This window comes from Aegilops tauschii, chromosome 2 (genome assembly GCF_002575655.3).
Source record: "Aegilops tauschii subsp. strangulata cultivar AL8/78 chromosome 2, Aet v6.0, whole genome shotgun sequence".
NCBI lineage: Eukaryota > Viridiplantae > Streptophyta > Magnoliopsida > Poales > Poaceae > Aegilops > Aegilops tauschii.
The window spans coordinates 597666775-597681817 of NC_053036.3; the positions used below are offsets into that span (position 1 = coordinate 597666775).

General features: G+C 46.1%; 1 protein-coding gene across 1 annotated transcript; it reads right to left on the reverse strand.

The window, feature by feature from the left end:
- Positions 1-3332: 3332 nt before the first annotated feature.
- On the reverse strand, positions 3333-7448 carry LOC109777982 (squamosa promoter-binding-like protein 8). Its single transcript, XM_020336542.4, has 3 exons — positions 6453-7448; positions 4065-4219; positions 3333-3921 (listed from the first exon to the last, which is right to left on the reverse strand). Exons 1-3 carry the CDS (start codon positions 7124-7126, stop codon positions 3527-3529), a joined length of 1224 nt encoding a protein of 407 aa, XP_020192131.1. The 5' UTR covers positions 7127-7448; the 3' UTR covers positions 3333-3526.
- Positions 7449-15043: the final 7595 nt, after the last annotated feature.

The window sequence follows — 15043 nt, forward strand, 5'->3', positions numbered from 1 at the left end:
CATTCGCGTAGTTCTAGGTCGACGATTTAACTATCTAAATATGTATTATATGTGACAAAAAATGTATATTTAGAAACTACATCCGTGTAGAAATCTAGTGATATACTTTTCATGACATATAGCACATATTTAATTCCTCAAATTGATGACCTAGAACTACACAAATGACTTATTCACCTAGACAGAGGTAGTAGAACACAGTAGATTGCTATATCTCCGCCTCCACATTGCATGGAGAAAATATGACGTGGAAACCAAGTTTTGGTGGAAACCACGTGAAAAACTATATTTGAAGTTAAAAAATAAATCTGAAAACAATACAATATGTTAAGAGTGTGATGTTCTCTTAGTATGTGAAATTCCAAGTTCAAACACAAATTCGTTTACGAGGTACAAAAAACAAAATCAGCATTAAATAATGCCGAACAGGAAACACCACTATTCATTTTTTATGTACTTTTCATGGCTCCTAAATGGTTTTGTGTTTGAACTTGGAATTTCACAAGGCAATATAACACCACCCTCTTACATACTGTGTTTTCAAGAATATTTAAAACTTTCAAATGTGGTTTCCATGAAGTTTTCATTGAAACTTGGTTTACACGTGATATTCTCTCCATCGCATATAGGTATGTTTGTGGACTCCAGAGCTTCTCCCAGTTTCCAGTCGAACAACAGATATTTGTCTTGCGAATATATCAGCATTATATATTTGCCTTGCGAATAGACAAAAAGAAAGTGGTAGCACGGACGGCACCAAGGAAAAAGTGGCCGAGCTAGCCCTAGCCAACCTGTGCTGCTTGAAAGGAGAGATCGGTCGGGCAAGTGAGCGATTAATGGCCAACTTGACAGGTTACCAATCAATCACTGCTGCTAGCTCGGCCGGCCCGTGCATCCCCGTGTCCACGTAGTACTTACTGTACGTAATCCCCTCTAGGAATCATACGGCCGGCTGGGGTACGTACAACGTGCATGCATCCATCGTCGATCCCACATGCATAGCTTACAGCCTCGTTCGGCCATTCCTCTCATCCAGCCATCCTCTCTGGCAGGCTATAGCTACTCTCAGCCTGGGTTGCCGGCCGGGTAACCATGCTGTGAAGTGTAAAAACCGGAGAGTTGGCGAAGTACTATACGTACGGCAGGCAACAACACGCGGCAGAGTAACTACTGGGTAAACAAATGGGATTGGCATTTAGGACATGTCCCGTCCATGGATCGACCACGGCTACCACAGCGCATCTTCGCTCGCCAACACGTACACCTTACGTAATCTAAGTACGTATGCAGGCAATTACTACTCCATGCATGCATGCACGTACGCACGTAGTACGTACGTTACGTTACAGCCTATTAATGGCCGTAAGGCCACCAGAATATATGGTACACAACCGAGAGTAGGAGTATTGCTGTCTGGCAACGCATTGATCCATCTCTTAATGGGTCGCAAGGCCGATTGATATGATCGATCGGCCGGTTTAATTAGCTAGGCGATCGACATGGATCGAGCTGATCGTCATCAAGTCGCTAGATCCATCGATGATCGGGGTTAGTTACGCTGCGTGCCTAAGTCAAACCCTCTCAACAACCGGTGCCGTAACGTCATTAGCTCCAAGGATCCAATATAATTCCACGACGATTAGGTTGATGCATGCATATAAGCCAAAGAAAAAAATATTTGTCTTCAGGAAAACATCACCAAAAAGCCAGCACCTCTCTCGCCCCATACTGCATCCGTTGGTTCAAGAAGGACGATGTCGTTTTCTGTAGATTTTTAGTTTGATTAAGACATATTTTGCCACGTGTTTTCTCTATACATTTGCACTTCCACTCGATGATTTAGTTATGGTTGGACAAACTATGAAACAGAAATTCATGGTACTTTTGTTGACAAAAACCACTAATTTACAGAAAAAAAAATATGTATGAAGGAGCTGGGTGGCTGGTGGAGGTGGCTGTATTATTGTTTTGGCATAGCATAAGGGGGCGTTCCATAGATAAAGCGGCACCTGTGCTGATTTTTATCAATCTTGAAGCTCCACAGCTCCAGTCTTGAGCAGATGCTATTTGAGTGTGCCCAGGTGGTGGGGTGAGTATGTCTGTGTCTATGTTATACTCTGTGGTTAGAAAATTAAGCACCAGTACCACTTTCTTCATAATTAGAATTTAGTTAAATTATTTTATATGTACCCTAAATTAAGCGAATGTATTGTCATACGTAAAGAATGCAATTTCCAATGGAAAAAATATATCAACAAATCTTGCAAAGACAAATTGTTAGTTTACAAGGATCTTTCATCATAAAAGTAGCTAAGATGTGCTTGCAAGATCATCGCTTGCATGAATAGTATATGAATGTACCCGGTGATATATGAATGTACCCGGTGACCAATCTCCATCGAAATGGGTCCTTAAATCTGAGATTAATTAATAGGATGGTTACCATCGAGAATCGTGATCAACCGTGGAATTTTGTATCGACATTGATGTTAAGTCGGCATGCATTGAAATTTGAATTAAAGTTTGTCTTGTTAAAAAAATCAAGTGTATGTGCGTGGAGCAATGATGCTATGTTTCACTCCCCCAACTTTAACTTAAAAAATGGTAGTTTTGGACAGAACATAATGTGTAAAAAAAACAATCCAAGTTTTTTGCGTCGCCTCACAAAAATTCCAATTCAAAAGGGTCTGTTTGATTTGCACAATTTGGGGAAACAAAATTTAAACTATGAAATGCATGAAGATGACAGAGTGATATCGGCAATTCTGTTTGATTTGAAAACATAGGTTATGTCAACAAATGACTTTTGTCTCACCACAAGAATAAATCATAGCAACACAAGACTCACAAGACCATCGTCCTCTTTTATGCATATTTTGCCCCTCCATTCAGCATTCAAAAATAGGGCGCCCAACCTGTTTTATCCAGTAATATTTAGAATATATTTATTGATAGCAGTGTTCTATGTCAGACAAATTATAAATTTGCTAGTTCTGGTTCAGGAACTTTTGCCTGATTTCGTACGATTTATCTTTGACTATGTTAATATCTACTCCCTCCGTCCCATAATATAGTGTCAAAAAATGTCTTACATTACTGGACGGAGGGAGTACTCAACATTTTTCTTCTTCTTTGGATTAGAGTGCAATATGGTCCATAAAAAGCATATATGTTTCGAAAAAAATTAAACATTTTCTCTCATATATATGGAACTGAAAAAGTTTGATGCCCCAACCCATTAATCAGCTGTGACGTACAAAGAGCATAACTACTGCCAAGTACATGAGGCAACTTATAAAGGTACTAAATGTATGAATTGTACTAGTACCACCTTTTGGTAGGGCATTGAAGCACCTCTAACCAAATATATATAGGAAATTGCCACTGCACAAACTACCATTATTATATCATATTACGGTAATTAATACAGACAAGATAGAAAGAAATGATCCGATCGACGTACACACACGTACGAGGGAGCATTAAATAATACTAATTATATTAGCTTTTTGAATAGTTTGGATTGCTAGTGATCGAAGTCGAGATCAAACATGGCCTGTCCGAGCTGAAGGATGTTGCTATGCTGATGGAACCCCAAGCCTGGCTGTTCTTGCTGCACTTGGCCGATATTTGATGTGTTGTGAGTGCTCGAGACAGCTTGGCTCTGAGGGAAGCACGAGCCTGCAGAGGACGAAGGGAAAGGGAAGCCATGTTGGCTCTGCAGGTGAAGACCATGGCCATGGTGTCCTTGCTGCTGCTGCATTGATGCTTTCCCCTTGGGATCCACCTGCATTTCTTTCACCACCTCGCCGAGTCCCATGGTTTCGTCCTGATTTTTGGACAGGTCTCCACTACCCAGCTGTACTTGTATGTCCATCCCGTCTCCGGTGCCGGTGCTCTTGCTGCTGCTTCCGGCTGCTTCTGTTGACAATTATTTGTTAGTTTTTGGTGGTGTTAATTACTACTCCTTGGTAAGTTGAACAAAGGAATCTAGGGTAAGATTGATGATTATGCGTTGAATGCATGATTAGATAGAGAAAGATGGACGGATGCATTTCACGTACTGCCTTTGGTACTTGCTGCTTTGCTGGCCTGTGTCCTTCTCTTGTCAGCGGCATCGGCCTCGGATGGCTTTGATTTCCTTCGACGGCGGTTGTGGTCGGCGAGGCGCTTCCTGCAGCTCTTCTTCGCGTCGTCGAACTCATCAAGCAGATGAAACCTGAACGAGAAAACAGAACATGTTAGAACAAATTAAGAGAAGAACTGTACAAAGACATACACATGAAATACTAATGTGTGACAGACAATACACATAAAAGTAGGGACACATGTGCATGGTGTATCATCAGTTTATCGCTGGCATGCATGCAGACATGAGCTGGCTGCAAATCCTAATCCTAGGTAAGACACAAATTAGTGCATGATCAGAGATCAATTCTGGACCGAAAGAACATTCCGGCTGGGGACCGATCGATGCAGTAGCTAGGCAATGATGATCCTGAACATGAGAAGCATATATCCCAAACTGTTGCCATCGATCCCACGCAGACAGCTTGGAGCTTTGCAGCCGACTCATATGGAGTGTCTCCATATGGTGTGTCACACCGCAAGTGATCCCACTGTTTCCCTTTGAATGCTTTGCTACTCTTCACACGTGCATCCTAACAGAGATCTCGCTGAAAGGGCAGGTAAAAGGGATGGTCTGATAGAAATGCCTTTACGCTATCTGTCCAACACATTATTATTACCACAGCCACAGCCCACAGGAAAGAGAGAGAGAGAGAGAGAGAAAGAGAGAGAGAGAGAGAGAGAGAGAGAGAGAGAGAGAGAGATGCTTGCGACTGCAACCTGCCTGTGGTGGTACGTACGTACGTTCGTACGTGGTACAAACTTGCAATACTTAGGGACAAAGTAGCCATGCTTCTCTGACTTCGGGAGGCCAATGCATGTACAGACAGGTCACACTGTTTGAAGTAACCACTCAAACATGCATGCGAAGGAGAAGTGAAGCAAAAATAAATGGCAAGGAGAGCAGCAAGCAATGGAGGAGAGAAAGAAGGAGCAACTCAAAGGACAACATGTCTGCGTATAAGTGTTCCCTACATGTGATACATGGACTCTTGTCAATTACGGGCAGAGCGAAATATGTAGAAAGGAGGAGATCACATGAATCTTTGATCATATTTGGATGGCTGAATCATGGAGCACCACATAATCTGTCAGTTTATTGTAATAATACATTCTGACTTATTATGATTTTGCTCATTCTAATCTGTAAATTAAGCTACTTAAAATTGTACACTAACAAATAGTATCGAGACAAATTTAAGACAAGTAATTTGGGACGGAGGTAATACAAAATTGTAGAGGATGAAATGTTTACATATACATTACATGCAAATAAAGCGATGAATCTTGCTTTCCCACATGTGGATTGTCAAGCCAAGTCTTACGGTGCGACTCGGCTCTCCGTTGTGTGATCAGTCAAGCAGCATGAGTGCACAACCAATATAATGTCTGGCTTTGCTTTTTGCCGGTCTGATCCTTTGCGTGTGTGTTGGTGTTGGCTATGTGCATCTTAGCTATGCAGAGGCCAAGTGTTACTCATTATGTTTTGTATTTTCCTAATGCTTCACTGTAAGTTAATAAAAGACTCCCTTTATCCAAAAAAAGTATGTCGTCTGGGAGTGTATGACATCGCTAAAAGGGCCAAAATTGTTCATTGCAAAATTTCCAGCTCCTACTAATCGAGGGCTTTGCTGTGGTGAGGTGTATTGTACAGTACACCAGTTCTTTGTTTGCTTAGTAGCTACTGTTTCCTTCGGAATCTATTGAGGGAGAACAGTGAAAGAACAGGGTATGCGGATTTTTCGCTCATATTTGTTTTGTTTCGATCTAGCAGTTAAGCGTGGGACAGGTACTGTAGGAACGTCCGTGGAAGAGGAATCTAACTAGGTGCAATGTAGATTCGATACTTCTAAGATCCAGCTAAAAAAAGGGTAACAGAAAATGTGGCAAAGAAATTTAACATCAAGTTCGAGGCCATAATTTCGTCTTTGTTTATTTTTTCAACTAAAATGCAATTGCTCGAGGTGATCCATGTTGGTATCATGATCCAGGAGCTCAAACTAATAAGATCTCAAAACTTTCCTACTCATTCAGTCGAACTAAATGGGTAATTTGAAGGCTATTTTTGCGATCGAACGAGGTAACAGGATGAGATGGATTGTTTCCGGTTCCAAACCATTCAATTAAACTGAATGCAACTTGCAGATCACTTAAATGCAAGTCATGATTCACGAAAGGGAGATCATTTTCCAACTCAACACGGCTCTACAAGATCTATCCATCTCTCTTTAGAATAGCGAATCGGTCGATCAGACACGCAATTCATCAACGAATTCCGGCAAAATGGATGGCGAATTAATATAGTATCAAGTGCGACTACTAACCTGCTGCACTGCTGGCAGAACCTCTGGTGGAGGCCGCCGGCGGTGACGACGACGGGAGCCTTGGAGTGGTGCTCGCAGACCTTGTGGCGGCGGTGGTAGCGCTTGGCGCCGGAGAGGTCTGCCTTGCAGCCCTCGGCCTGGCACCGGGGCGGGTGGTGGCCGTAGGTGTAGCCGCCTCTGGGTGGGAAGTAGGTCCGGTAGCCGAGGTTGAGCCCGAGCTGCGTGGCCGCGAAGCTCGCCATGTTCTCCTCCGCGGAGCTGACTAAGGTGGGGAAGTAGTACTCGGGCGCGCCCGTTCCCACCTGCTGGTGGTAGTACGACTGGAAGCCGCCGGCAGTGCCTCCCCCGCCGAATTGGCCGTAGGGGCTGCCGTTGCCACCTGCGGCGGCGGCGGCGAGGTAGTGGTGCGAGGTGGGGTGGTGGTAGAACTGGAGGATGTCGTGGGGGCTGTGGGCAGCGATGGTGGCGTGGCTGGACGGGGGGAGGAGCGCCAGCGAGCTGGGCTCGAGGGTGTAACCACCGAGGTGGTGGTGGTGGTGGTCGTGCTCCCTGTGGATGCCGCCGCCCCCCTCCTGGTGGTCCATGATCGGGAAGAGCGACGGCGGCGGCGGGTTGGGAGCCCCATAGCCGAACTCGTCGCAGGAGTTCCCAGCTGCGGCTGGCAGGTTCATCATCCTCCCGGCCGCTTAATTTATCCGCTAGAGAGAGCAGAGAAGACGGCCGGAAAGGGGTTAGGAATGGAAGCGAGGACGCGGTGCAAGTACAGTGTCCCGGCCGGCCTTCCTCGCTCACTCACTGGCTTGAGGCTGTGGAATCGACCGAGCTCCGGGGACAAGCGTGCGCCATGGGGGGGCGTGTGGTGTGATATGCCGCGTGGTGGAGCTCGACGGACCGATGGCTCTCCAAGCAGCTTGTTTCTGATGGGAGGGAGCTCTAGGTAGGAGTGGAGGGTGCGTACTTCTCTTCTAGGGTTCCATGGACGCACGAACGAGTGGTGAGGAGCGAGGGTGGAGTGCGTTTCCGGTTATATGGACCGATGAATCTCGCTGGCCAGGAGAGAGAGAGGGAGCGGGCGAGGGAGAGGGGGATCAAGCTGTATCTGTCCATCAACAAGGAAAACTAGCAAAGGCTATGGGTAGCTAGCTAGGGGGGCTGTGCTGTGCTGGGGATGGGAGCGATGGAACTTAATTGGAGTTTGGTGAGGGGGCCGGTGATAGCTGCTGCTGGCGTTATGTCTCCGGCCACCGTTTTTCCACTGCTCGCCTCCGTATCCATTGGCTGGGCGAGCGGTAGGGTTACAGCAACACTGTGCGCCAGCACCACCACCACCCTCTTCGAGCTTTCTATAGCTTCGTCGCGTACGAGTACGACACTGTTGCATGTGTGCCTTGGAGAAGATGGGTCGATCCATCGAGATCGAGGGGGTACGCACGTACGTAGCACGCATGTATAATGTGCATGTGAGCCAGAGGGATGGTGGCGCGTACATGCATGCATGGCCCGGCCGTGTGTGACACCAGGCCTGGCCGGCCCGGGGGTGTACTGTTCACGCATATATTCATGAGATGTGATCTAGTAATGGCCAGGGAAGTACGACGTACGTACGTACGTGCAGGAGGAGGGCCTCCTCCGTTGCTACCCATCTACAGGGCCGGCCAGCAGATGTGTGCATGCCCTCGATCGTCGCCGTCAGACTTGCTTTCTACGGCTGGCCATATATTGTACGTACGCCATAATTCCATGACCGGTGCTAGCTAACTAGCTTGCGTAATGAGGTGGATACTGCGGACGTACGTCCTGTACCGATCATATTATACGTGTGGCAAGCAAGTCGTTCGACAGATATATGGGAAAGTACGTACGTTCATCCAGGTCTAATGTAATGTAAATATTGACTAGTCTGCGGATCCAAGGAGTACTTTGTTTGGCTCCCATTTTTTGGTTCTAGAATTCAATAATTTTTCGAATTTGATTACAGAAATGCATTGTTTAGCTGCCACAAGAAATGGAATCATAAATTTTAAACCCAATTATAGGGAGCTAGAATATAACTATACCAATTCTTCACTATCAACACATAATCAAGTGTAATTCTTAACAAAAAAATATAGGGTGTGACTAAGTCTTAGTCGACTGAGATTTAACCAAGTCTCAATTCAGGGAAGAAAAAGAAAAACTGAAAAGAAAATTTTGATAAATTTCCTTTTGAGACCGCCTGTCTAGTCCAGGGGAGTACACATTGTCATTATGTGGGGCGATGAAATTTACACATTAGTGTCCTTCATAAGTGCTTTCTTTCTTTTTGAAGACATGTTTTTTTCAACATGCTTCATATACCTTGGTAACTACTTCCTCCGTCCTAAAACAAGTGTCTCAACTTTATACTAATTTTAGTACAAAGTTGAGATATTTATTTTGGAACGGTGGGAGTATCTCGTAAAAAAAACTTGGTAACTGCTCTCTTTCCTTTTCTAGACATTTTTTATTTGCGACATGATTTATACACCTATATATGTGTGTTTTAGTTGTATCCCCTCCCCGTAAAGCTTTCTTCTACATCCAATCTTCTCAATCCTTGTCCCCCGTCTTCTTTCATCCCACCTCCACCTACCAGTTTTCCTAGCCCCTGCCTGCCACGACAGGAGCTGGATCTAGGTTTGTTGGGTATGTAGATGGAGGCTTCCCTTTGGGGCACGACAAGACGTGGATCGAGGTTTGATGGGTCAGGTGGTAGAGGTTAGAGGCAACGATGCCCTTAATAATGTATCTCTACCTCCCTTGACTAGATGAAAAATGCATTTCGAATAGCATGTTAAAAATTCTAAAAAATCATATTGTAAATGCTCAAACACAAGGTTTGCCACCGTATTTGTTACTCCCTTCATTTTATTGCATATTAGGTTAGTCTTGAGTCAAACTTCGTAAACTTTGACCAAGTTTCTATTATTTTTTAATAAGATCTTCACCAAGAATATATTTCACATCATATATGCTTGTTATTGTAATCATTCATGGTGTTTTCTATAAACTTATTCAAACTTTAGAGAATTGACCTAGGATAAAGCTAATATGTGAAGTAAATAAAAATGGAGAGAGTACATCTAGGTGGACTATCTCTTAGTGGTAGAAGAGTAACCCTTACTAGGGAAGTGCCTATGATAACTTCATCTAACTTGAGGTCCAGAAATTCATTCTTCAATGCATGTTGTGTGAGTTTGTACATGCGTGTAGTTTGGTGTACGTATATATATGCTACACGTGGTGTTGAAAAAACGTCAATGAAGGGCAACTCCTCTCGCGTCGCCCCCCCTTGCAGGTGACACGGGAGGCCTCAACCCTAGCTGTCAACAACCCGCCTTCTACCCACCCTTCCCTCCGTCTCCGCTGGTGGTCAGCACCGGGCAAAGCCAGTGCGTGCTGCGGCGACAGCGGAGGGTCTCTCCTCCCTCGCCCAGATCCAAGGGCAGCGAGGGTGCCTAGATCCGCGGAGGTGTGGCCCTCACTTTGGCCCATGGTAGCGCCTGTTGTGGTGCTAGTGGGGATTGGCAGGAGGTACGAGGGTGTGGCTGGTGGCAGCAGCGACATCCGGCCTGGATACCGGGACAGCGACCCCGGTCGGCCGCTGCGGGTGAAGCTCAGGCAGCCCTCGGCAACATGGCATGGTGGTGCCCATGTCCAAGGCGGAGTTGTACCGGAGATCTGGTGGCTTTGGCTCCGGTTGGTTCGGATCAGCGACAGTGACGAGCAGGACCAGGATCCTTCTCGACGGCTCTTGCGGTTTGGCGGAGTGGGGTGGCAGTTCTCCCCCATACTCCAGTGGTGGCGCATGCCGGCAGGCCGGTGTGTTAGGGCACCCTTATTGGCAGTGGTGTTGTGGGTGGTCGCCGGTTCTGGGTGGCAAGATGTGGGCTTTGAAGGTGGTCTGGCCAGTGCACAGGATTTCGGTTGGAATCTCATGAGGCGGATCTGTTGAAGTCTTCTGCCAGTGACTGGAGCCGATGATGGCGACGCCCTTGGCACCGATTCTTCTTGAAGGTATCATCGAGGTGAAGCTCCCACCTCCTTCTGCTAACTCTGGGGGCGCACATGTGTCGTTCCCCTCGTGGGGGCGTCATTCTTGGCGGTGTTAATCGGCTCGAGGGACCAGTGGACGGTTTCAGTGGTGGAGCAGTGTTGCAAGCGACGCATCGACGACAAGGAGTCTCGGTGGCGTGGCACGCATGTAGAGAGGTGGCGTTGTCTGGCGTCGTGGCGGCATCGACAGCAGGCCTAGCAAGGTTAATGAGTTGATACCAGTTCTGAAGATGGATCGACGGAAGACGGTGGCGGTGGCCTCTCAAGTGTGCGCATGCGGTGCCCGCCAAGAGTCTGCAGGACCGGTCTGTGCCCCTAACCCGCCGTTGGGCGGCTTGGTTGGTGCCTCCGGTTTTGTTGTTCCGCTTTGGTGTGAGGTATCACTAGTAGAAAAAGAGGCTTCCATACGCCCCCATTAGTCCCTAAAATAATCGAACCGCGTCAAAAGGCGTCTTTAGTCGCGGTTCGGGAGGAGACCCGCGACCAACTATCTGGGCCCAGCGCGCTCGGTCGACGGCTGGCGGACGGGAGGGGCTTTAGTCCCGGTTGGCCTGGCCAACCGGGACTAAAGGTCCTCAGGCTGGCCCGAAGGCCTTTAGTCGCGGTTGGCCAGGCCAACCGGGACTAAAGGCCCATCCCTATATATAGGACTCAGCTCACTTCACTTAGCCACAATTCAGAAGGGGGGTGGGGGTTTGCTTTTGGTTCCTCCTATGCACACAAGGTGTTCGATGAAATGCCCGAGAGCATGAAACAAACATGATATGAAGTGTCCGAGCCACACTTGAGCTTTCTCATTTATTTTTCCTCCGCGATCGCGGTTAGCAACTTGAACCTTTCATGTGTCATTGATAAAATATGCATGTGTGTAGTTCATTGTTTAATTTGTATTATTTCTAGCTAGTTAGTTTAACAAATGCATGATGGTTAATTATATACTTTATATAATAATAATGCAGATGAATCGGCAATGGATGTACGGTCCCCGACTCTCCGGCGAGTTCACTACGGGTTTGAAAGATTTCCTCGTAGTGGCAAATGCGAACAAGCAGCGAGGTTTTATTATCTGTCCATGTGCTGTCTGTAAGAATCAGAAGGGTTACTCCTCCTCAAGAGACGTTCACATGCACCTGCTTCGGCACGGTTTCATGCGAAGCTATAATTGTTGGACCAAGCATGGAGAAAGAGGGGTTAGAATGGAAGAAGATGAAGAAGGGGATGATATCGATGACAACTATCATGATCATTTCGGTGATACTTTCATGGAGGATGATGCTGAAGGTGGGGAAGGGTTAGGTGAAGGTGAAGAAGAGGCACATGATGAGCCCCCTGATGATCTTGGTCGGACCATTGCTGATGCACGGAGACGCTGCGAAACTGACAAGGAGAGGGAGAATTTGGATCGCATGTTAGAGGATCACAAAAAGTCGTTGTATCCAGGATGCGATAATAGTCTGAAAAAGCTGGGCTGCACACTGGATTTGCTAAAATGGAAGGCACAGGAAGGTGTAGCTGACTCATCATTTGAAAATTTGCTGAAAATGTTGAAGAATATGTTTCCGAAGAATAACGAGTTGCCCACCAGTACGTACGAAGCAAAGAAGGTTCTCTGCCCTCTAGGTTTAGAGGTTCTGAAGATACATGCATGCATTAACGACTGCATCCTCTACCGCGGTGGATACGAGAATTTGAATGAATGCCCTGTATGCACTGCATTGCGTTATAAGATCAGAGGCGATGACCCTGGTGACGATGTTGAGGGCAAGAAACCCAGGAAGAGGGTTCCCGCCAAGGTGATGTGGTATGCTCCTATAATACCACGGTTGAAACGTCTGTTCAGGAACAAAAAGCATGCCAAGTCGTTGCGATGGCACAAAGAGGACCGTAAGTCCGACGGGGAGTTGAGACACACCGCTGATGGAACGCAATGGAGAAAGATCGACAGAGTGTTCAAAGATTTTGCAGCTGACGCAAGGAACATAAGATTTGGTCTAAGTACTGATGGCATGAATCCTTTTGGCGAGCAGAGCTTCAGCCATAGCACCTGGCCCGTGACTCTATGCATCTACAACCTTCCTCCTTGGTTGTGCATGAAGCAGAAGTTCATTATGATGCCAGTGCTCATCCAAGGTCCAAAGCAACCCGGGAACGACATCGATGTGTACCTAAGGCCATTAGTTGATGAACTTTTACAGTTGTGGGGCAGACCTGGTGTACGTGTCTGGGATGAGCACAAAGAAGAGGAATTTGACCTATGAGCGTTGCTTTTTGTAACCATCAACGATTGGCCTGCTCTCAGTAACCTTTCGGGACAGACAAATAAGGGATACAATGCATGCACGCACTGCTTACATGAGACTGAGAGTGTACGTTTGGGTAATTGTAAGAAGAACATGTACCTGGGTCATCGTCGATTTCTTCCCGGAAATCATAACGTAAGAAAGAAAGGCAAGCATTTCAACGGCAAGGCAGATCACCGGCCGAAGCCTGCGGAACGTACTGGTGCTGAGATATTTGATATGGTCAAGGATTTGAAAGTCATCTTTGGAAAGGGTCCTGGCGGACAATCAGTTCCGCGGGGAGTTGACGGGCACGCACCCATGTGGAAGAAGAAATCTATATTTTGGGAGCTAGAATATTGGAAAGTCCTAGATGTCCGCTCTGCAATCGACGTGATGCATGTTACGAAGAATATTTGCGTGAACCTGCTAAGCTTCTTGGGTGTGTATGGGAAGACAAATGATACAAAGGAAGCACGGCAGGACCAGCAACTTTTGAAAGACCCAGATGACCGGCATCCGGAATGGTTTCAAGGTCGTGCCAGCTACGCTCTTACCAAAGAAGAGAAGGTCATTTTTTTGAATGCCTGAGCAGTATGAAGGTCCCGTCTGGCTTCTCGTCGAATATAAAGGGAATAATAAACATGGCGGACAAAAAGTTCCAAAACCTGAAGTCTCACGACTGCCACGTGATTATGACGCAATTGCTTCCGATTGCTTTGAGGGGGCTCCTACCGGAAAATGTTCGAGTAGCCATTGTGAAGCTATGTGCATTCCTCAATGCAATCTCTCAGAAGGTAATCAATCCAGAAGATCTACCACGGTTACAGAACGATGTGGTCCAATGCCTTGTCAGTTTCGAGTTGGTGTTCCCACCATCCTTCTTCGATATTATGACGCACCTCCTGCTCCACCTAGTCGAAGAGATTTCCATTCTCGGTCCTGTATTTCTACACAATATGTTCCCCTTTGAGAGGTTCATGGGAGTATTAAAGAAATATGTTCGTAACCGTGCTAGGCCAGAAGGAAGCATCGTCAAGGGCTATGGAAATGAGGAGGTAATTGAGTTCTGTATTGACTATGTTCCTGACCTTAAGCCGATTGGTATTCCTCAATCGCGGCACGAGGGGAGACTAAGTGGAAAAGGCACGATCGGAAGGAAATCAACGATATGTATGGACGGTCATTCTATGACTGAAGCACACCACACAGTTCTGCAAAATTCCAGCTTGGTGGCTCCGTACTTCGAGCAACACAAGAATATTTTACGCTCGGACAACCCGGGGAAGCCTGAATCCTGGATTAGAAAGGCCCACATGGAGACTTTCGGCAGTTGGTTGCGAAAACATTTAATGAATGACAATGATGTTGGAGATCAGCTGTACATGTTGGCCAAGACACCATCTTCGACTATAACGACTTTCCAAGGGTACGAGATAAATGGGAATACATTTTACACCATCGCCCAAAATAAAAAGAGCACCAACCAAAACAGTGGTGTCCGCTTTGATGCAGCAACCGAGAATGGGCAAAAGGTCACATATTATGGTTACATAGAGGAGATATGGGAACTTGACTATGGACCCTCCTTTAAGGTCCCTTTGTTCCAGTGCAAATGGTTCAAGCTAACAGGAGGTGGGGTAAAGGTGGACGAGCAATACGGAATGACAATGGTGGATTTCAACAATCTTGGTTACCTTGACGAACCATTCGTCCTTGCCAAAGATGTCGCTCAGGTTTTTTATTTGAAGGACATGAGTAGCAAACCGAGGAAACGGAAAGATAAGAAAACGATCAGTACATCATGCGATGATCCAAAGCGCCACATTGTTCTTTCAGGGAAAAGAAACATCGTGGGAGTGGAGGACAAGACAGACATGTCAGAAGATTATAATATGTTTGGTGAAATTCCGCCCTTCAAAGTGAACACTGACCCAAGCATTAAGTTAAATGATGAGGATGCTCCATGGATACGGCACAATCGTAAGCAAGCAGGGACACAAAGGAAGAATTGATGTGTAATAATTTATTGTACCAAACTTTGTTGAATGGATCATGTCAATTAAAACGTACGATGGCGAATCCGGATGATTTGTATTTGGTCGATGAACTGAATGATGTATCAAACCTTTTGTCAAACCTTCAAGGGATCGAGGATGTAGAACAAAACAATCGGTCTGAATTTTTAAAATGAATTAGTTTTATTTTTTTGAATTTTTTGATATATTATTTCTATTT

Coding starts and splice junctions, on each gene's coding strand:
- LOC109777982 (XM_020336542.4), bottom strand. CDS start 7,126: ATGATGAACCTGCCAGCCGCAGCTGGGAACTCCTGCGACGAGTTCGGC. Junction 4,220..6,452: donor TTCTGCCAGCAGTGCAGCAG/GTTAGTAGTCGC, acceptor TTTCTCGTTCAG/GTTTCATCTGCTTGATGAGT. Junction 3,922..4,064: donor AGCAGCAAGTACCAAAGGCA/GTACGTGAAATG, acceptor AATTGTCAACAG/AAGCAGCCGGAAGCAGCAGC.